Below are 18,087 nucleotides of genomic sequence, written 5' to 3' on the forward strand. Positions count from 1 at the left end.
TTATTTTTGGTAATGGCATGCTTGTTGCAGTTAACAGGGTCCTAGGATCTATGACTTTCTGAAAGAGTTCAGTCTTAAGGATGGCATTTACACGTTGCGGATGCTTGGGACTGTATTGATAAATCAGCTCCAACAACTCTTGGCACAGACTTCAGACTACAATCATGCTTGGTTTGAACCAGCAGATGAAGACTTTGATGGATTTTGTGTCATTACTGGGAACTTTGGGAGTTATATCAAGGCATTAGCTGAAAGTGTAAATAAGTTAGAGTACGCTTAATAGAAGAAATGCCAAACATTGACATGATACACCTGTTCAGCATCTGTCTTAGGCTGTTGTGGCTGATATAACAAAATACCATTGATGGGGTAGCTTATATACAACAGAAATATGTTTCTGACAGTTCTGAAGGCTGAGAAGTCCAAGATCAAGGTGCTGGCAGCTTCTGTGTCTGGAGAGGGCCCATTACCTGGTTTGTAGATGGCGCCCTCACTGTGTTCTCACAAGGTGGAAAGGACAAGCTAGGGCTCCACCCTCATGACCCAGTCACCTCCCACAAAGCCCACCTACCACCCTACTACCATCACCTTGGGGGTAGGATTTCAACACATAAATTTTGGAGGGACACAAACATTCAGACCACAGCAGAATCCCTTGCATGAAATGGTGCTAACTACAGAAAAGCAAGTGAGGATTGGCAAAGGGCAAAGAAAAGTGAGAGGGTAATAAATCAGCATTTCCAATGCTTGTGACTCTTAAATGAATTCTGAGAGGTGCTTCTTGAAGAAAGGACTATTAGGTAAGAAATTGGGGATATAATGGGTACTTTATCACCACTTCAGAAATTCACAATGCACACTAAAATATTAAGGGCTCTGACAAGTTCCGAGGTCAAGCTGTGAGCCTGATGAATGCTGGCAGTCTTCACAGCCTGTGTGGGTGTCCCCGGGTAGAGCTGTCAATCTCGGGGCCTTTCCCTGCTGCCGCCTCACTCTGCTATTAACGTCCAGGACAAATCAAGCGTTCACTTCTACTAGCATGTCACAGATACTGATTGTCTTAGTCCATTTTATGTTGCTATAAAGGAATACTTGAGGCTGGGGAATTTATAAAGAAAAGAGGTTTATTTGGTTCACGGTTCTGCAGACTATGTGAGAATCATGTGGCACCATCATCTGCTTCAGGGAGCTTCCAATCCAGGAAGGCAAAGGGGAAGCAGGTGTGTCACATGGTGTCACATGTCAAGAGAAGGAGCAAGAGAGGGATGAAGTGCCAGGCTCTTTTAAACAACCAGCTCTTGTGTGAACTAATAAGTGAGAACTCACTCATTATCTATGGCAGGGAAGACACCAAGGCATTCATGAAGCATCTGCCCCCATGATCCAAACACTTCCCACCAGGCCCCACTTCCAACTGGGGATCAAATTTCAGCATGAGATTTGGAGGGGCCAAACATCCACGCCGTATCACTGACATCACAGCACAACCAGAGGGTCCCAGGGGTAAGACTGGGTTCGGGGCCCTAGTTGAGCTCATCTGCTGCATGACCCTGCATGACCCACCCCTACTTCACCCCTCCACACTGGAGGTGCCCCTCAGGGAGGAAGCTTCCCCACGATTCATCCTTGTTGCCCTATTCCTGTAGCTCAGCAAAGGGAGAGGAGTGAACATCTATATGCTTATGGGGTTTGATGAGGCTAAGAGCATCAGATTTTAAAATTTTCTGGATAAAATGCATGTACTCTCGAAATGAGCACAAGCCCTGCATTGCGTAGCCCAGCATTTCCCAAACTCATTTAACCATGGAAACTCTTTTTCATGTAACATTTATCCATGTGCCATGGAACCAGCATTCTGAGGAACTTCCTTTGGGAAACACTGAGCTAAGAGACCGTTTGCTATGGAGATGAATCAAATTGTCTTTTGAGGTTGTGGCTCAGTGCCCAGGAGCCCAGGGAGGACTTTCAGTGGTTCCACTGGGCCAGAAAACACAGGCCCTACAGTGGAAGGCTGAACGAAAGGCAGGATGGGTGTGAGTGTGGGCTCCTGGAAGCCTCCTGGGCTTAACTCCTGGCTCTGCTGGTAGACATTGAGCAACCTACTTAACCTTCCTGTGTCTCAGTTTCTCCGTCTGTAAAATGCAAATGATGATAATAGGAGTTGGCTTGTAGGGCTGCTGTGAGGATCACATGAGCAAAAATATGCGCAAAACTTAGAATGCACTTGGCACCTAGTGAGTACCTAAGGTCTAGGAAGCCGGGTCTCTCTACATGTCTACCGCCAAAGCATGAAGATTCTTACACTCATCTTCTTTCAACCAGCAGGGAGATTATATAGCCTCTTCAAAATGCCTAGGAAACGCTGATTAAGATTCATTATATTTTGCCTTTGGTAAGAGTTAACCATTATTTGACACTATCCCACACTGCAGGTGTTTGCTAGATTCCAACGTACATAAGCAGTAAATCTGAGAACCATCAGTAGTAGCCACCTCTTTGATCCAGGGCAATAGTTTCCAATATTTTCAAGCTTATAGACCCCCTTTTTTTCCATATTAAAATATGGGGCGGGCCATAGCCTCCTCCCGTGTGCTGGTGTGCTTCAGTCATCAACTGAGACAGCAGCGATGATCAAAAGCTACTCTGAATGCTGGGATGCTTTTTTAAGACTAAATTAGATATTTTGAATAGGTAATTGTATGTACATAACAGTGATCCTTTAAGTGAGTCGCTATTTTATTCCCTGCTGTTGCTGACATACAGAATAGGGACCAAGAAAAACTTTTAACTGGGTAAATCAATTGCTCACCTTTGTTAAAATATTGGAAAAAAAATAGATGCAGTGAAAACTATGTAGAATAGCACCTCTTTATATACATCTGTGGAAATAAGAATGCATGTATATATTCTCTGACTCTCTCAATAGCCCTGAGCCCCCGACCCCCAGGGGTCTGCAGCTCACAGGGGCTCAATCTCCCGTAGTCAAAAATAATCAGCAGAGTCCTCATGCTAAAGATCATGCTCATTGATGGGAAAGACTTGTCCGTTACTCCTCAAATTCCTGTAAAGGAGGGATTTCTCTCTCCTGCCTGCTCAAGAGGAGTTTAAGGGGGCACTTTGCATCCTTTGCTTCTTCCTTCATTTGGAGGAGGAGGATTCCTCTGGTTACATTAAGGACAGTCTATCAGCCATTGGGCCACCCTTAACACAGGTGGCCTAAAGCTACATCCTCCCCTCCCTGGTGCTGTCTGCTGTGGGCTTCCTGGGTGGGGAGAAGAACCAGGGCTTCACCATGGTTTTCTTGTCTGGGGATGCCCACACTTTTCCTTTTGTAGGGTCAGCCTGGGGCCCACTCTTTTCTCCCTCCACCCCCATTCTCTGGCACGCTCCAATCACACAGTGACCCTCACCCGGCATCAGCGTTACACATGCACTCTTGCCACCATGGAGGGTACATTCTAGGTGTGAGGGGACAGTCCCCAGGGCCACAGGTTCTAGCTGTGTGAGTTTCTGGTCCTCCGTTCCATTCCCAGAGTGGATCTTTTGGTTGCTATTTACCATCTCTGGCTAGAACTCAGGGCAGGTTGTGTTAGAGACGGTCTATACCCAGTTCTCAAGGATGCCTTGGAAGAATAATGAGAGGGAGTGCCAAATCCCCACTTTATAAACAGCTTGTAACTTTATGTGCAAACTATTCCCAGTTTTACAATGCACACGAGAGAAAAGGAAAAAGGCAGTTGCTCTGCTCTCTGGAAAAGCTCAGCTTCGAGTCCCCAGAGGCTTTAGCCCAGCAGCCCGGGAGGGAGGAGTCTGCGTGGGCAGAAAGGGCCAGTGGGTATAAAACCCCAGAGCCGCAAGTTGCACAATGTTCTGCAGCTTCATTGGCTCTCCTAGACCCCCTTCTTCTCTCTCCTCCCTCCACCTCTGCACAGCTCACCAGAAATGTCCCTGAGAACAGGGAATATAATAAACCTGTGCATAAATATAGACCCATATTTAAATATTACTTGTGCTTAAAGGGACCAGGCCGAACAAAATTCTTTTCCACTAATGAGTGAGATTAAATTCTGCCCCTTTAAACGTTCAGTGTATTTCATAGGAAAAGACTGCTATTAATATAAGAAAGGAATTTTAAGTAAAATATTTCAGGAGCCCAGTTCTTTAAAATATTTCCCAGGACCAGTGAACAATTACTATGGTATAGTAAGTTAGGGAGCACGGCTTTCTCCTATAACCAAACATCCAGATAATGACCTCATACTACTCACTGGGGACATAAATAGTGAGGTCGGGGCCATGCAGACCCATTTATCACCCCTGGCTGTTCTTTCCCCTTCAGGGCCATCTTCGGACAGCCTTGAGTTGGGAGCAATGGCTATCAGGAGTCTAGCACCAGGAGCCAGGCCAGAAGCAAGAGAAGACAGTAATAAACTGAGATATTCGCAGGAGATGGAATCACTTGCTTCCTTAAGTAAACAGAAAGCAAGAGTAGAGCGTAGGCAATGAATTTTTTGCTTGGTTGTTCTTGTGGCTTTCCTCTGCCAACTCCTCCTGCCAACCTCTCAGTGCTCTTTGGAAGACAGTCCTTTCTATCTTTGCATGTCACACAGAATTACTCAGCAGAAAATGGGAGATTACATGACAGTCTGCACACTGGCTAGGGAGTTGCCAAGTCCCTTTGCCCTGCTTGGCAGCCAGAACCCTGGCAATAAGGCCCAGTCCCCCAGCTGTGCATCTGGAGAGGCTGAATGGTTCGAAAGAAAAGGCATCCAGGAGCTAACAGTTGGGGGATCTCCCGGCGAAACGGTCAGATCCACACCTGATCATTCATTTATTGTTTAATTTATTTATTCACACACTGACAGATTTTACCAAGTGCCTACTATGTGCCAAGCAGTCCTCGTGATGCTGCAGACACAGCAATAAATACAACAGATGCAAACAGCTGACCTCAAGGGGCTTACTTCTAATGGTGAAAACAGACAATAAACAAAATAAATAAGTAAAGTAGGCAATGATACATGCTACAGAGCAGCGGTCCCCAACCTTTTGGGCACCAGGGACCATTTTCATGGAAGACAATTTTTCCATGGCCCTGAGAAGGGGGCCAGGGAAGGTTTCAGGATGATTCAAGCACATTATATTTATTGTGCACTTTATTTCTATTATTATTACATTATAATATATAATGAAATAACTATACAACTCACCATAGGTTGGGGGCCCCTACTATAGAGAAAAATAAGTCAAGGAAGAGGGACGGCGAGTGCTCGGTGAGAGTGGAGGGGCAGGTGCCGTGTTTTAGATAGGGTGATGGGGAACCCTTGCTGAGAAGGGGACATTTGAACAAAGACTCTCCCTATGGTGAAGAGCCTGTCCTCCCACCGGTGGACAGGCCCAATCCACACACACAAATCTTCCAACCAGTTTTTTAGTGCCTCATTCTTAAATGTTTACAGACAGCCAGATCTCTAGACATTTGAGAAAGGTTTTTAAATGTAAAACAGAGACAGAAAACAGGGGCTCAGACGAAAAAGACTAAAAAAGAGAAAGACCCAATATGCTAATTTTCTTTCCATATCCTTTCTCCCCTTTTTTCTTTTGGTATAGATCGCCCTGAGTTTGAGTTGGGGAGAGGCTTCCCAGCCAGGGGCACCCCTGCCTAGCCTCCCCTGCAGCGAGGTGGGGCCATGACGCCAAGTTCTGGCCGGTGGGCCGTGAGCAGAAGTCATGCACATGAGTCCTGGGTCAGTCACGCCTTCTTGGAGCAAATGCCACCTGCCTGGCTCTGGACTGTCAGGAGAGAGAGAGAACTAGGCTTCTATCATGTTTTCCTGTCTCTGTTATGGCAGCTTAGCTGGTATTCTAACTAATACGTGTGGGTCACGGGACACAGGAGCTCCAGCACAGGAGAGAGACAAGGGAATACCCAGTCCAGATTGGAGCCGTGTAATTCTCCCCCTTGAGGACAGAAAGTCCAAATGGGCCTGAAGCAGATCCTTATCTGTACTGTCGCTTGCCTTGTGCTGATGACATTTCTGTTCTCCGTGCCACACCCCTGGCCAGGTGAGGGGTGTGGTGTGCTTTGAGCTGCTCCTGCAAGCTGGGGGTGGGGCCGTGCCGGTTAAGCGACAGAAATGCAGAACAGCCCACTCCCACTGGCCGTGTTTCTGGGGGCCATCCAGTGCCTGGTTCATACAATAGCCTTCCCGACCGTGGGCAGCCTGCGTTTCCAAGGACTCACTCGGGACCAGCCGCGGCTTCCCCAGAAGAGGCTTTGGAACACTCTCAGGGACGCTGAAGCTGGCCTATGACTCAGAGTCCTTGTTCAGCTTATCTGCGCTTGGGATCATTCGTCTAACTGGGACAGTATCGCTCTTTCCTTTCACAGCTACCTTGGTGTTTTCTGTTGCTTTTCAAAAGTGAAATGCATTGCTTAGGGATATTATAGAGTAAAACCATAAAGAGAAGTTTCTGAATAATTACAACAAAAATGAACTAGCAGTTACTTTTATGGAGGGAGGGAGAGAGGGAGGAAGGACTCTCGGGGAGGGGCGCTTTATCAGTACCTTAGAAACACCTCTTTATACAAGCTTTATTTCTTAACCTAGGAGGTAGATACGTAGATGTTAAATAGACTTATACATTCTACACACTCTTCTATATGTCTGACACATTTTATAATGTTTTTAAATAGGCTTAAATAGCCATGAAATACATGTGTGACCAGGACTGGGATTTGAGAGAGGTGGAGCACGAGACAATTTGGCTTTTTAAACCATATGCATGCATTGCCTTAACACAGTAGATTTTCTATGCCAGAAACTGGGTTACGATGATAGTTACGTCTAGGTTCTTGCCTTTGGGTATGTCTGAATCTGCCAAGAGACTGAGACAAATGATTAACTGCAATATAGCCTGGTAAGAGTTGTAAAGTACCTAAATGCTCAGTGTTTCTGGATTACAGAAGAAAAAGCAATGACTCTTGTCACAAAGCAGTGAGAAGAGAGAGAAGGTATAGGGAAGACTGTCTTTACATCAGGCATTGAAGAACAAGGAGGAGTTTGAAAGTAGAAGAAAGGACAAGAAAAGGCACCTCAGGAGGAGGAAGCACAATGAACAAGGACGTAGAAGTGTGAAAGAAAGTGCAGGCAAGTGGTCCAGAGTGGGTAAGGGGCTGCAGTGTCAGGGGGTGGCATTCATAGTATTGTGCAGTGTGTGACCCGCACAATCATCCACAGCAATCCTAGCTGAATGGAGTGCCGAGGGCCCACAAGGGAAAGAAGCCAAAAGTACAAGGGTATTAGATGGGAAATGGAAAAACGGAATATGAAATTAAAAAGACTATTATTGAACCCGAAACATTATTCAGTAGGCTAATGCTGACATATTGATTTCAACAGGAAATTTAAAAATTATATCAACCATTTGTACTCAGTGACAGCAGCATGTGTCAATACAATGGCAGGGACTAACAAGAATAAAGCTTCAAGTTGGTATATTTCACATTAATACCATTCGTTAAGGTCTTGAGAACAGGCAAAAGAACTGGACAAAAATCATTGAGTCATCTATAGGTACTTCTTTATTAGAAAAGAAATTAACCATTTGCACCAGAGACTGCAGAATGAAATGAACTTAATCTTGTAATTCTAGAGCAAACAAACTTCATGGGAAGGGATTAAGTTTTCAAAGGGTGGGGCGGGTAAAAGGCAGACTCATTTAGGACAGTGTTTCTCAGATTTGGCTCTTTCACAGAGACACTCTTGTGGGAGGGGGCTGCGAGTTTTCTATGATAATGCTTTACATTTCATGTTTTCATTTTGCTGGTAATCTAAATTAACACATGCTTGTTTGGGATGACCTGGGTAACTGTCTTAAACAGAGTGTTGCCACAGGACCCCAGCCTCTGTACTTGTGCCTCTGATCCACGTGGCACCAAGTGAAAACCAACCATGCTTAACTTTTCGTAGTTTCTCAGGTTGAATCATTAGACCCGTCACAGAATTGCTGGACATTTTCTATGAGATCTGTGAGATGGCAAGGTTGAGAACACTGGTTCAGGGCAGTAATTCTCAAGGTGGGGTACAGAGCTGCACGCAGTTTGAAAAAACACATTCGAAACACCCACTGATTGCATAACACTAACACATAAACTCATAAAGTTGAACTCAGCAAAATGAAAATTTCAGCAGTAGCAGAAAACCAACTATAGAGGCATCCTGGGGGTCGGGTCTGGCTAAACATGGTGGAGAAACACTGCCTTAGAGGTAGAGGTAGAGGTAGAGGAGCCCGCACAGGGAGAACAATAAGAGACACATGCTAAAGGGAAAGAACAACTTTTGGGTCAGTGAGTGAATCTTAGGCCAGAACTTGTTGCAGCCTCCTAGAACCCAAAGGACTAATGCAGAAGAAAATCAAGATGCTCCATCAACCTTCTTGTGCCCGTGGTTAGGGGCAGGTGGGTTCACTTTTTTAATACTGAGCCAAAAGAAGAAAAAAGCTGTTTGTGCCCAAAATTCCGTCGGCCGGTAAGTGCTGTTATCCTTCGTGATGCTGTTCAGCTCTGGAGGGGGATATCGTCGTGGGTCCTGCTCTGCCAGGAAAGAAACAAAGAATTGGATCTTTCTGTAAGGCAAGTTATCCTCATGTCCCTCGCATTGCCAGGACAACTGCTCCTGCCATTTAAACACACTGTTTCAGAGGACCCTGAGGTGCGGCTGCCCGCAAAATCCTGACAGCAAAGCAAACAGAGAGACTTTCTGGGCATGGGGGACTCTCATGCCCACACCAAAACAGAGACAGAGACAGAGTTAGGGAAATGGTATTTTCCATCTGCTTTCATTCTTAATTAAGCCTAAATTGCTAAAATGTTCCAGAATAGGAAACATTTGGTACTGCTGCTAATTGGGTTTTTTTTTTTTGACTACTTGAAAGCTAACCCAGACACAGGGTTCACCTGCTGTGACGAGGTTGTAGAACTGTGATTAGAAGATTTATAACATTGACTATTTTATTTCAGGGGACTCAGTTGTATTTTTTCAGACTTTTTTCCCTTCTGTTGTCATTCTAAGTAACCATCACAAATTGTGTATACCCATCGCCCAAGGGATAAGTCATTAATTAGTGGGCAATAGATACCTCTCAAAGAGCATTTTGATTAAAGAACCATTAATTTCTCCCTCGACTAAGAAACACTTGAGTCTCTCTGCGTATGAGTCAGCAGAACTGGCCTGTTTGGAAGCCAGCAGAGAAAGGAGATGTCAGAGTGCGAACGCACCCTGATTCCTTTCTAAAGACTTCATCACCCTGTGGTTTTCTGCTGAGCCAAAGATCTCCTTTAGGTTACTGATTGTAGAAAATTTCATTTCAGTGTTTGGAAATACTATTAGATCGAGCTGTGTGAACACAGGTAAAGAAAAAAAAAATACCTCAATTTCACATTTCATTTAGAATAAATGCAAATTGCCTACCATGCTCCGGCTCCTGCCCACGTTTCTTACGATGCCTCCTTCTCACTCAATCTGTTCTCACTCTTTCTGTTCCTTGAACATTTCTTACTTTTTGCCACCTCAGAGCCTTTGCACTTGCCATTCCCTGGGCCTGAAAAGTTCTGCTTCATCTTTAGTAGCTGTCAATCATCTTGGCAAACAGGTCTCAGCTCAACCAGCCCCTCCCAAGGAAAGCCCTCCCTTGCCATATTAGCCAAATTTGCTCCCCACCTCCCCACACGTTCTAACGCATTGTTCTTTTTGTTTCAGGAATGATTCACTTGTTTATTATATGTCTACTGCTCTAGAATACAAGTTCCATATTATCTTTTTTGTATCACTGTATTCCCAGAGCCCAGTGCAGTGTCTGGCACAAATTCAATGCAAGATAAATATCTGCTAAATGAAGGTTGAGTCAAAGGATTCCTCCCATTGACATCATTAATGCCTTTATAAAAGGCGAAATTCACAAATGATTAATGCCACACTTCCTCAAATCACCCCGCATTGTTCTTTCCCTAGCCAGAATGCCACGCTACGCTATAACAAACCACGGCAGTGGAATCCACTGTCTCCCAGTGTGGGGGGCCCGGCGTCTCACCTGCCACTCACCTGCAGTTACTGCAGAGCTCCAATCCGCTCTAGGCGCGTCACCAGCTCCCCGTTCTCTTGCAGAGTTACTAGATCACTGCATCCACCTATACACTCCTTGCCAAAAAACACTCGAGGCACCTGAAAAAGTGAACCACCCAGGACACTGAAGGAATTTAATTACTAGATTAGAAAGAATATTTTTATCCTTCCTCTGAATATTTCCCGTGATTCCAAAACTTTTCAAATCACTTTACAACCTCCTTACAGGACAGAACTTCCTTACTGTTATAAAAGTAACATTATTAAAGAATGTGTCTAAGACAGGATATTTTTCAAATTGAGTATGTTGTTCATGAGATTGTCCAACTTGTCAAAGGTATGTAATAAAAATATCACCCTATAGAAACACGTTTCGGGGAGAGAACTTTGGTTGGCTGAAGTCAGACCACCCTGGCTGAAGTCAAACCAGATTGAAATCTGGTTTCTCTGCAGCCGGGCCCACACCTGAGACTGCACGCCAAGCCACAGCAATCAGGAAGGAATTCGTGGCTCCGTGCAGCTGGAAAAGTATTTGCATTAGGTCTCTTATTAAATACAGTCATCTCTGTCTTTTGTTAAAACACAGGTAAGCTCTGTCCTCCACTAGGGGAGAGTGTAGCGGCATCTGATTTTCCTTTCATCCTTCATAAGGTGTTTCAGTGCTGCAGCTCTGGGACCAAGGACATCACCTGCTTTAGCTTCACACCTGGCATGGGGGGATCCAGGGCAAACCCAGCGGCCACAGTCATTGCACCTGCTGAATGAGTTTCTTTCCAGTCACACACTCCCTTCCTACTGCTAGGTGCAGGCACATTCCAGAGGGCTTTCAGAATCCCGACAGAAGGAAGTCCCTTCACTGGGGCTCAGAAAATTCCCAGGCCCGGGGTGTTACACAAAGGCTGACTGGCAGTGAGTGCTTGACAAGCACCCCGTGGGTCACCTGGGTGATCAGAAGCCACAGCCCCTCTCCCCAGACACTAGGGACAACCCAGAGAAGATGGGGGTGGTGGAAGGCAGAAAGCAGTGAGAATATTTTTTGAAGTTTTTGATTTTCCTCAGGAGGCATAATTTAAGTTGTTTAAAAAGTGAGAAAGGCCGGGCGCGGTGGCTCACGCCTGTAATCCTAGCACTCTGGGAGGCCGAGGTGGGCGGATTGTTTGAGCTCAGGAGTTCGAGACCAGCCTGAGCAAGAGTGAGACCCCATCTCTACTAAAAATAGAAAGAGATTATATGGACAGCTAAAAATATATATAGAAAAAAAAATTAGCCGGGCATGGTGGTGCATGCCTGCAGTCCCAACTACTCGGGAGGCTGAGACAGGAGGATCCCTTGAGCCCAGGAGTTTGAGGTTGCTGTGAGCTAGGCTGATGCCACGGCACTCACTCTAGCCCAGGCAACAGAGCGAGACTCTGTCTCAAAAAAAAAAAAAAAAAAAAAAAAAGAGGTGAGAAAGATGAGAAAAGGGGCTGAATTATTGTGGATAAGGTCCTACAGTATTTTTATTCAGAAGGGGGTCTGGGTGGAAGTAGGCTTTAAAAATAAAGGCTAAAAATTAAAAAGCAATCTCACACTGCATTTTCACAGCTATTTCCTGTGCCCTAAGAGTGGGAAGAAACCTGTGTGGCTCCGTGCGGCGAGTGTGCCTGGCTACGTCCCATCTGGTCCCAGAGATGCTGTCTCCACCTGCAGCACCGGCCGTGCACGAGGCTTTGCAAATTGGAGGCGTCATCAACGTGACCCTGTTTGTATCTGCAAGAAGGGCTGCAGAAAGATGGGGTGGGAAACTTAAATTTTTTCCTGGGTCCTGGACATTATTTGAGAGAAAACAAAGCTTCCCCTAAGCAAATTGTTGGGACCTTTCAGCTTCTATCTCCCCAGTAACACTTGGCTGTGGTCAGTTATAACAGGAAACATAACAGGATCCTCGTGTTATCCTAACGTAATTCTACTGCAGAGCTCCTTTTGTTTAAGGACTTACCTAATTAAATAAAAACCATCTGAGCTTTAAACAAGGACGCAATGTATTTATTCTTGAACTTTTGTATTTTCAGAAAGAACTGAGTAATCACCCCTCTTCCCGCAGCTTGCCAAATCTCCGCCTCCGGCCAGGGTGCTGGCCTCGGGGCTTGAGTTAACTCGGTTGTTGAGAACGCCCTGAGCAGCAAGGAGTCCTCTCCTTAGAGGTTCTCCAGCTGGAAAGCGCATCAGAACCATGGAAGGGCTTGTTAAAACAGACTCCTCTTCCCTCTCACCTTCAATTTCTGATCCAGGAGATTTGGGTTGGGGGCCAAGATTTTGCATTTCTAATAAGTTCCCGGGTGTTGCTGCCGCTGCTCCTGGGATCGGGTTTGCAAACCACTGGTCTACACTGAGCAGCCACCTATTCCTCTCAGGGTAACTGAGGCATTGAACACCTGCAGCCCTGTAGCTGCCCCAGCGTCCTGAGACAGACCCTGAAATGTGATCAGGCTGTCCCCAGGGTGGAGTTTTGTGCACACCATCTAGCAAAGAAGCTGGTTTCACTTGAAAGCTGAAAGGCCCCTTTGTCCTCACACCCACTGTCTAGTCTGGGGAACAGCAAAACTACCTTAAATCCCACCGGTTAACATCACCCCTAATGGGGAACTACAGGCCGCACAGGACAGCACTGGGGGCCTATGGTGACGAAACAGGAAGCACAGAGGCACTGTTGGTTCAGCTGCGGAAAGAAGAGGAAACACCCACTGCTGCCTCCCTTCCTGGCCTCATGCCCCTCCCTGGAGGGACTTGAGTCTGTTACTGTCAAAGGAGAGGAAGGACAGCCGCCGCCATAAGAACGGGTTCGGTAGTACTGGGGCCCTCTCTGTCCGGGAGTTGGTTTCCCAGCCTCAGCTGGGCAGCATCTGCTGTACTCTGGAGGGTTACTCAGATGTAACTCCTCACAGCTGTTTCCCAACACTCCTCACCACTTCCTCGGCTACCTCCCTGGTATGAGCCAACATCTTTCACCCAATTTACTACTATAGCCTCCAAATGTCTCCCAGCTTCAACCCCGGCCCTGGCCCTCCTACCATCTCTTCTTCCCACGGCTGCTAGAGTGATCCTTTCAAAACTGAGATCGAGTCACTCTTCTGCTCAAAACCCACCAGTGGCATCTCATCTCACATTGAGTATAAGCCACCGTCCTTAGGATAGCTTGAAAGGCCTTCCTGACCTATCTCCCATTATCTTTCAGATCTCATCTTCTCTAACTCTCCTAATTAGCTCAATGCTCCAGCCATATTGGCCTCCTTGCTATTCCACGAACCTGCCAGGCACTTCTACCACAGGACCTTTGCACCTGCTGTTCCCACTGCCTGGAATGCCCTACCCCTAAATTCTTTTATGCTTTTCTCTCACCTCCTGTAGAGATCTACTCAAATGTTCCCTTCTCAGCAAGGCCCAGATGTCTCCACTTAAAACTGTATCCTACTGCCTACTCCTTACCTCCCTTTCCTACTTAAGTTTTCTTCATAGTAAATAGGGAAATGGCAAGTGTCATGTGCTATTTTATTTATAGCATTTATTGTTTGTCTTCTCCACTAGAATGTAGGTTCAAAAATGGCAGGAATTTTCGTTTGTTTTTTTTTTTTTTCATGGTTGTGTTTCCAATGTCCAGAAAAGTGCCTGGTACATAGTAAGTGCTTAAAAATATGTGTTGTACCCAGCAAATTCATCCTTTAAATATGCAGGACAAATACTTTCTCAGACAAACAATATTTGAGGGAATTTGTTCCTGACAGAACTGCCTTGAAGAAATGCTCAAAGAAGTTGTTCAGGGAGAAGGAAAAATGCTATAGGACAGAAATTCAGATCTACATGAAGAAAAAAGCATTAGAGAAGAAATAAATGAAGGTACTGACCTAGGAGCTTGGCTATAGCAAAACCAAAGCAGGCTTCTCCAAGTACATGGCCTGAATGAACGCAGAAGTTCCTGTAACCAGTTAAGTCCTGCTGCTCTCCTACTACACCCACAGGACCATAGGTCATTACAGGATAATTAAGACAGAAACTGCCCTCAATTTCTTAGGCTCTAAACAATTCACTGTTGGGGATCATAAATCATACAGCTTTATGTTCTTCATCTTGGAGGATCGCATTCGGGACTCAAGAATCTATGAAAAATGTCTTTAAAAAATTAAAAACAAACTTAAAAGGCCACTACAAGAAATATCATTGCTTTACAAAGAAATGAAAAATATTTGTTAAATGAATGCATGAAGAGGTTTGCTTTACCTGCTAGAGATCAGATGCTGTTGGGCTGAGAACAGTAGTTCCCTAACTTTGTTGCAAATTGTACTCAAGCAGGGATCTTTCAAACTACTAATGCTTGGCTCCCACCTCTGACACTGTGATTTAATTGGTATGGGGCATAATTTGGGCATGAGGATCGTTTTGAAAGCTCCCCAGGTGATTCTAATGTGCAGCAAAGTTTGGGAAGCACCGGCTAAGAGGGACCCAGGTTGGGGGCCCTGGCCTGGAGCCTGTGTAGCTGGTGGTCCCACTAAGCCACCAGAGCCTCTCTCACCACTGTGTCTGCTCCAGGACCTTAGCTTGCAGCAATAGAGTAACATATCTAGTCTCCCTCTGTACCGAAATGCTGCTTTCTTATTGGAGAGAAGGGGAGAGACCACCTCCATGCTTTATACTCAGAACCCAGAGAAAACCTCACAAGTCAAACCAAACCCAAACTGAAATAGGATATTTGCTTCTGCCAACATTATGTCCTAGAATTGCATCCTGAAAGGGAATTTAGGTGAGCTGGTGGGATATTTCTCACCCCACAACCGACACAGGTGATCTGGTTGGCAGACTATCCTACCAGGACTCCGAGGGCGGGAAGTCTTTTCAGACGGAGGACAGCAGTTCTTAGAGGGTCCCATGTTCTGTGCTTAGCAAAGGGGGCCTTCAGGTCACCTACTTTAATCTGGTCTTGCACCTGGGATTTCTGAGGGTCACAGAGACAGCGACTTGCCCGGGATCACATAGCAAGCCACCGTGAGAGCCAGGCCAGCACTCTGACCTACGGACTCCTTACTCTGAAGGGCCTGGAAACAACCGTAATTAATTAAGAGCAAGGGGCAGATAATGATGCATTCCATTTTTCCAGTGGGAGGAGTTAGATAAGAGAAATAGATAAGATAGATAAATTAGGTTAAGGTTAAAAAAAAAAGCCTAGAGAAAAGATTGAGGACAGTAAATCCCACTTGGCCACACAAAAACAAAATAAAGCCTGCATTTAGCCATGCTGGATAAGAGAAAGGTACAGGTCACATCCGGCCCCTCCAGCCCGCCTTCCACCCCCAGCCCTGGTGGCTGAAAATGGTCATTTTACAGCAGTGCTTAAAACAAAGACTCCAGATGACTCCTCAGAGACTCCCAGACAAGCTGCTGGGCCCGCTGACTGTGACACGCAGCACACATCAGCTGTGCTGCTTTCTCTGCTCTGAGGGGACATTTGGCTGCAGGCCAGCCGCTCATTCAAGTGACCAGTGTCTTCTCTCAGGCGCCCTCCCCCACACCCTGCAAAGCACTCCAGACGCCTTGAACAACGGAACCCTGGCGGTGTCCTAGAGAAAGACACAGCCCCAAGGAGAAAAAGCAACCCGGGAGCCTTTTAAAACTAAACCCCATACTCACCGTTCTTGCTCCTGTGAGCCGTTGCAAATAATCTTGAATCTCGTTTGCATCGCTGTTGGCTGTGATATCGACAAATTCTAGAAACCCTGGTTTGAAGGGCAATTGACTGAGGATCTCTTGGGTCCTTCTGCAGTAGGGGCAGGTGGGTTTGATGAACACGACCACCTTCCCAGGCTGGATTTTGCCGTTCACAAACTCCTGAGCCATGCTGACAGGCTGCCGTCTCCCAGGGAGGAGTCCTCAATTGCAGGTATTGCTTAGGGTGCTGAACCGAGGCCCCGGCCAGCTGGCTCTCATTTAGTAAGGACCCTCCCTGGAGGAGGAGTTAGCCTGGTAGCATGCTCGAGTTTTAAAGGGACAGCTCCAAAGGCATTTCTGTGGTATAATTCACTAGCAATGCTTGTGAATGCATACTTGCTATTTTATCGTTAGTAGCTATGGCCAGGATGTCTTTGTTATCCTCAGACCTTTGGGGAGTGCCTGCCCTTTGGCGAGGATCAGAGTTAAGTCACCCCCTGGGGAAGCACAGCTTGCACAGACCAGCCTCAGGGAGGGGGATGTGGAGGCAGTGACCTCTTAGAGCCAATGCTTTGCTTCCCTTCTGGGAGATATGGTGGGACTTAAAAATGCAAACAGAATCACTCAAGAAACAGAGTGCTTTGAAATCTCTTTAGAGGAAATGAAATCGAAATTGTGACTTTGCGCCCCACGTGGAGGTTTCTTCCAGGGTGTTTTGCTTGGCCTGTACAGTGGGTGTTTGTTGTTGTGATTGTCTTAATGGAATTCATTCTAAGTAGTTAAAAATCTGAAGATTGCACAAAAGAATCTGGACTTGCAACTTCCCTCTGAAAAGTCAGGTCAGACGGTACAGAGCGTGAATTCTTTAGTGGCGGCAGCTGGGGCTGAGTACCTGCTGTCCCCTTTGGATGGGGCAGGCGGTGGCTCCGGTTGCTCCATGTCCCCCCTGGTAGGCCCACGCCCTTGAGACACCTGCTTCACCCCTGAAGCATTAGACTTGGTGACTCTTAAACAGCCGTTTAGCATGGAAGCAAACTCCAAGGGAGCCCCTGACTCCAAACTACAGATCACATGAGGATCCTTCCTCTGACCCTGTGTTCTCCCCGTTTGTGTAATAACCCCGACCCCGTGTTGACCTCCAGTGTCTGAAGGCGCGAGGTGGGGGCCCCGGGGTGCCCAGTCTGCCTCCCGCAAAGGCACCGTCTTCTACTCCCAGGTCCAGTTCGGACCCCTCCAGTGTGTGGTAAGTTAAATAAACAAATCAAGGAAAAACTCTCTCCTTTAAAAGTGGATCATCGTTTTCTCCAGGAGTTTTTACACTGAAATCGGAGTATTTTCAAAGAGGTGGGGCCGGAGCCAGAGCAGGACACCACCACTGTCACGTGGGTGGAATCCCAAGCATAGTGGGATAGAGAGGAGGGAGGAAAAGTGACTCCAATTGGTACTAACATTAAAATGGCAGAAGGAGAAGCCCAGATTCTGAGTCACGGGGAGGCAGCTGAGTGAGATCTCTGTCGTCAGCAAGCATGTGGCAGGGCCGGGGGGCTGGAGGTGGCTTGTCAGGCCAGGGCTCGGGGCTCCCCGGCCCGCAGCTCCGCTTCCCTCCAGAACGAGCTCAGTGACAGAGTCCTGTCTCCCCTCATCTTTTTCTTCCTTTCTCTCAGACTCCTGTGGCCTGTCCCCTCCCAGAGGGCCCCGTGGGGCCCAGGGTCTCTTCAGGGCCCTCCAGGCTGCCGACTCAGGTTCCCTTGGCCGCGGTCATCCCGCGGCTATACCTGGCTGTGCCCTCACAGCCTTTCTCTTCTCAGTGTCTGTTGCTAGTTTCTCCCTTCCTGCTGCCCCTTTTTCCTCAGCACGTGACTATGTTCAAATGTCTCCCTTATTAAGAACTACACCACCGCCACCACCCTCCGCGCCTGCATTCCTGCCTCCGCCCTTTCACGAAACTTGCTATCACGTTTGCTGCCTGTACTTTACTGACCTCCCACTCTCTCCTCATAGCAATGGCATTGCAGTCTGCCCTCCTTATCAACCATTCTGCCGAAACTCCTCTGGCCGACACCAGCTATGACCCTTGTCTACATTGCTACACCGGGAGCGAGGTGTGCCCGCTGCGCCTCGCCCAGCAGCCTGGGTGGAAGTTTTGGTGAGCTGGTGGAGTAAACCTCCCAAAGGACCTGTTTGCAGAGGGCCACCTGCTGGTCTGGGTACCTGGGGCGGAGGCTGGTGTACGCGGGTCTCTACTCTCTCCGCCCCAGGGACTCTCTCAGCCTCAGGACAGATGGCC

At 46.9% G+C, this 18,087-nt stretch overlaps 1 protein-coding gene across 2 annotated transcripts; it reads right to left on the bottom strand.

The window, feature by feature from the left end:
* Positions 1 to 7,573: 7,573 nt before the first annotated feature.
* Positions 7,574 to 16,051, bottom strand: GLRX (glutaredoxin). Of its 2 annotated transcripts, none has more exons than XM_069492157.1 (3): positions 15,783 to 16,051; positions 10,104 to 10,223; positions 7,574 to 8,591 (listed from the first exon to the last, which is right to left on the bottom strand). In XM_069492157.1, exons 1-2 carry the CDS (start codon positions 15,987 to 15,989, stop codon positions 10,110 to 10,112), a joined length of 321 nt encoding a protein of 106 aa, XP_069348258.1. In that variant the 5' UTR covers positions 15,990 to 16,051; the 3' UTR covers positions 7,574 to 8,591; positions 10,104 to 10,109. The 2 variants fall into 2 exon arrangements, with proteins under 2 accessions (XP_069348258.1, XP_069348257.1); XM_069492156.1 differs by having other exon boundaries at positions 7,574 to 8,596.
* Positions 16,052 to 18,087: the final 2,036 nt, after the last annotated feature.

The sequence above is a fragment of the Eulemur rufifrons genome, chromosome 17, assembly GCF_041146395.1.
Source record: "Eulemur rufifrons isolate Redbay chromosome 17, OSU_ERuf_1, whole genome shotgun sequence".
In the NCBI taxonomy this organism is placed as follows: Eukaryota; Metazoa; Chordata; class Mammalia; order Primates; family Lemuridae; genus Eulemur; species Eulemur rufifrons.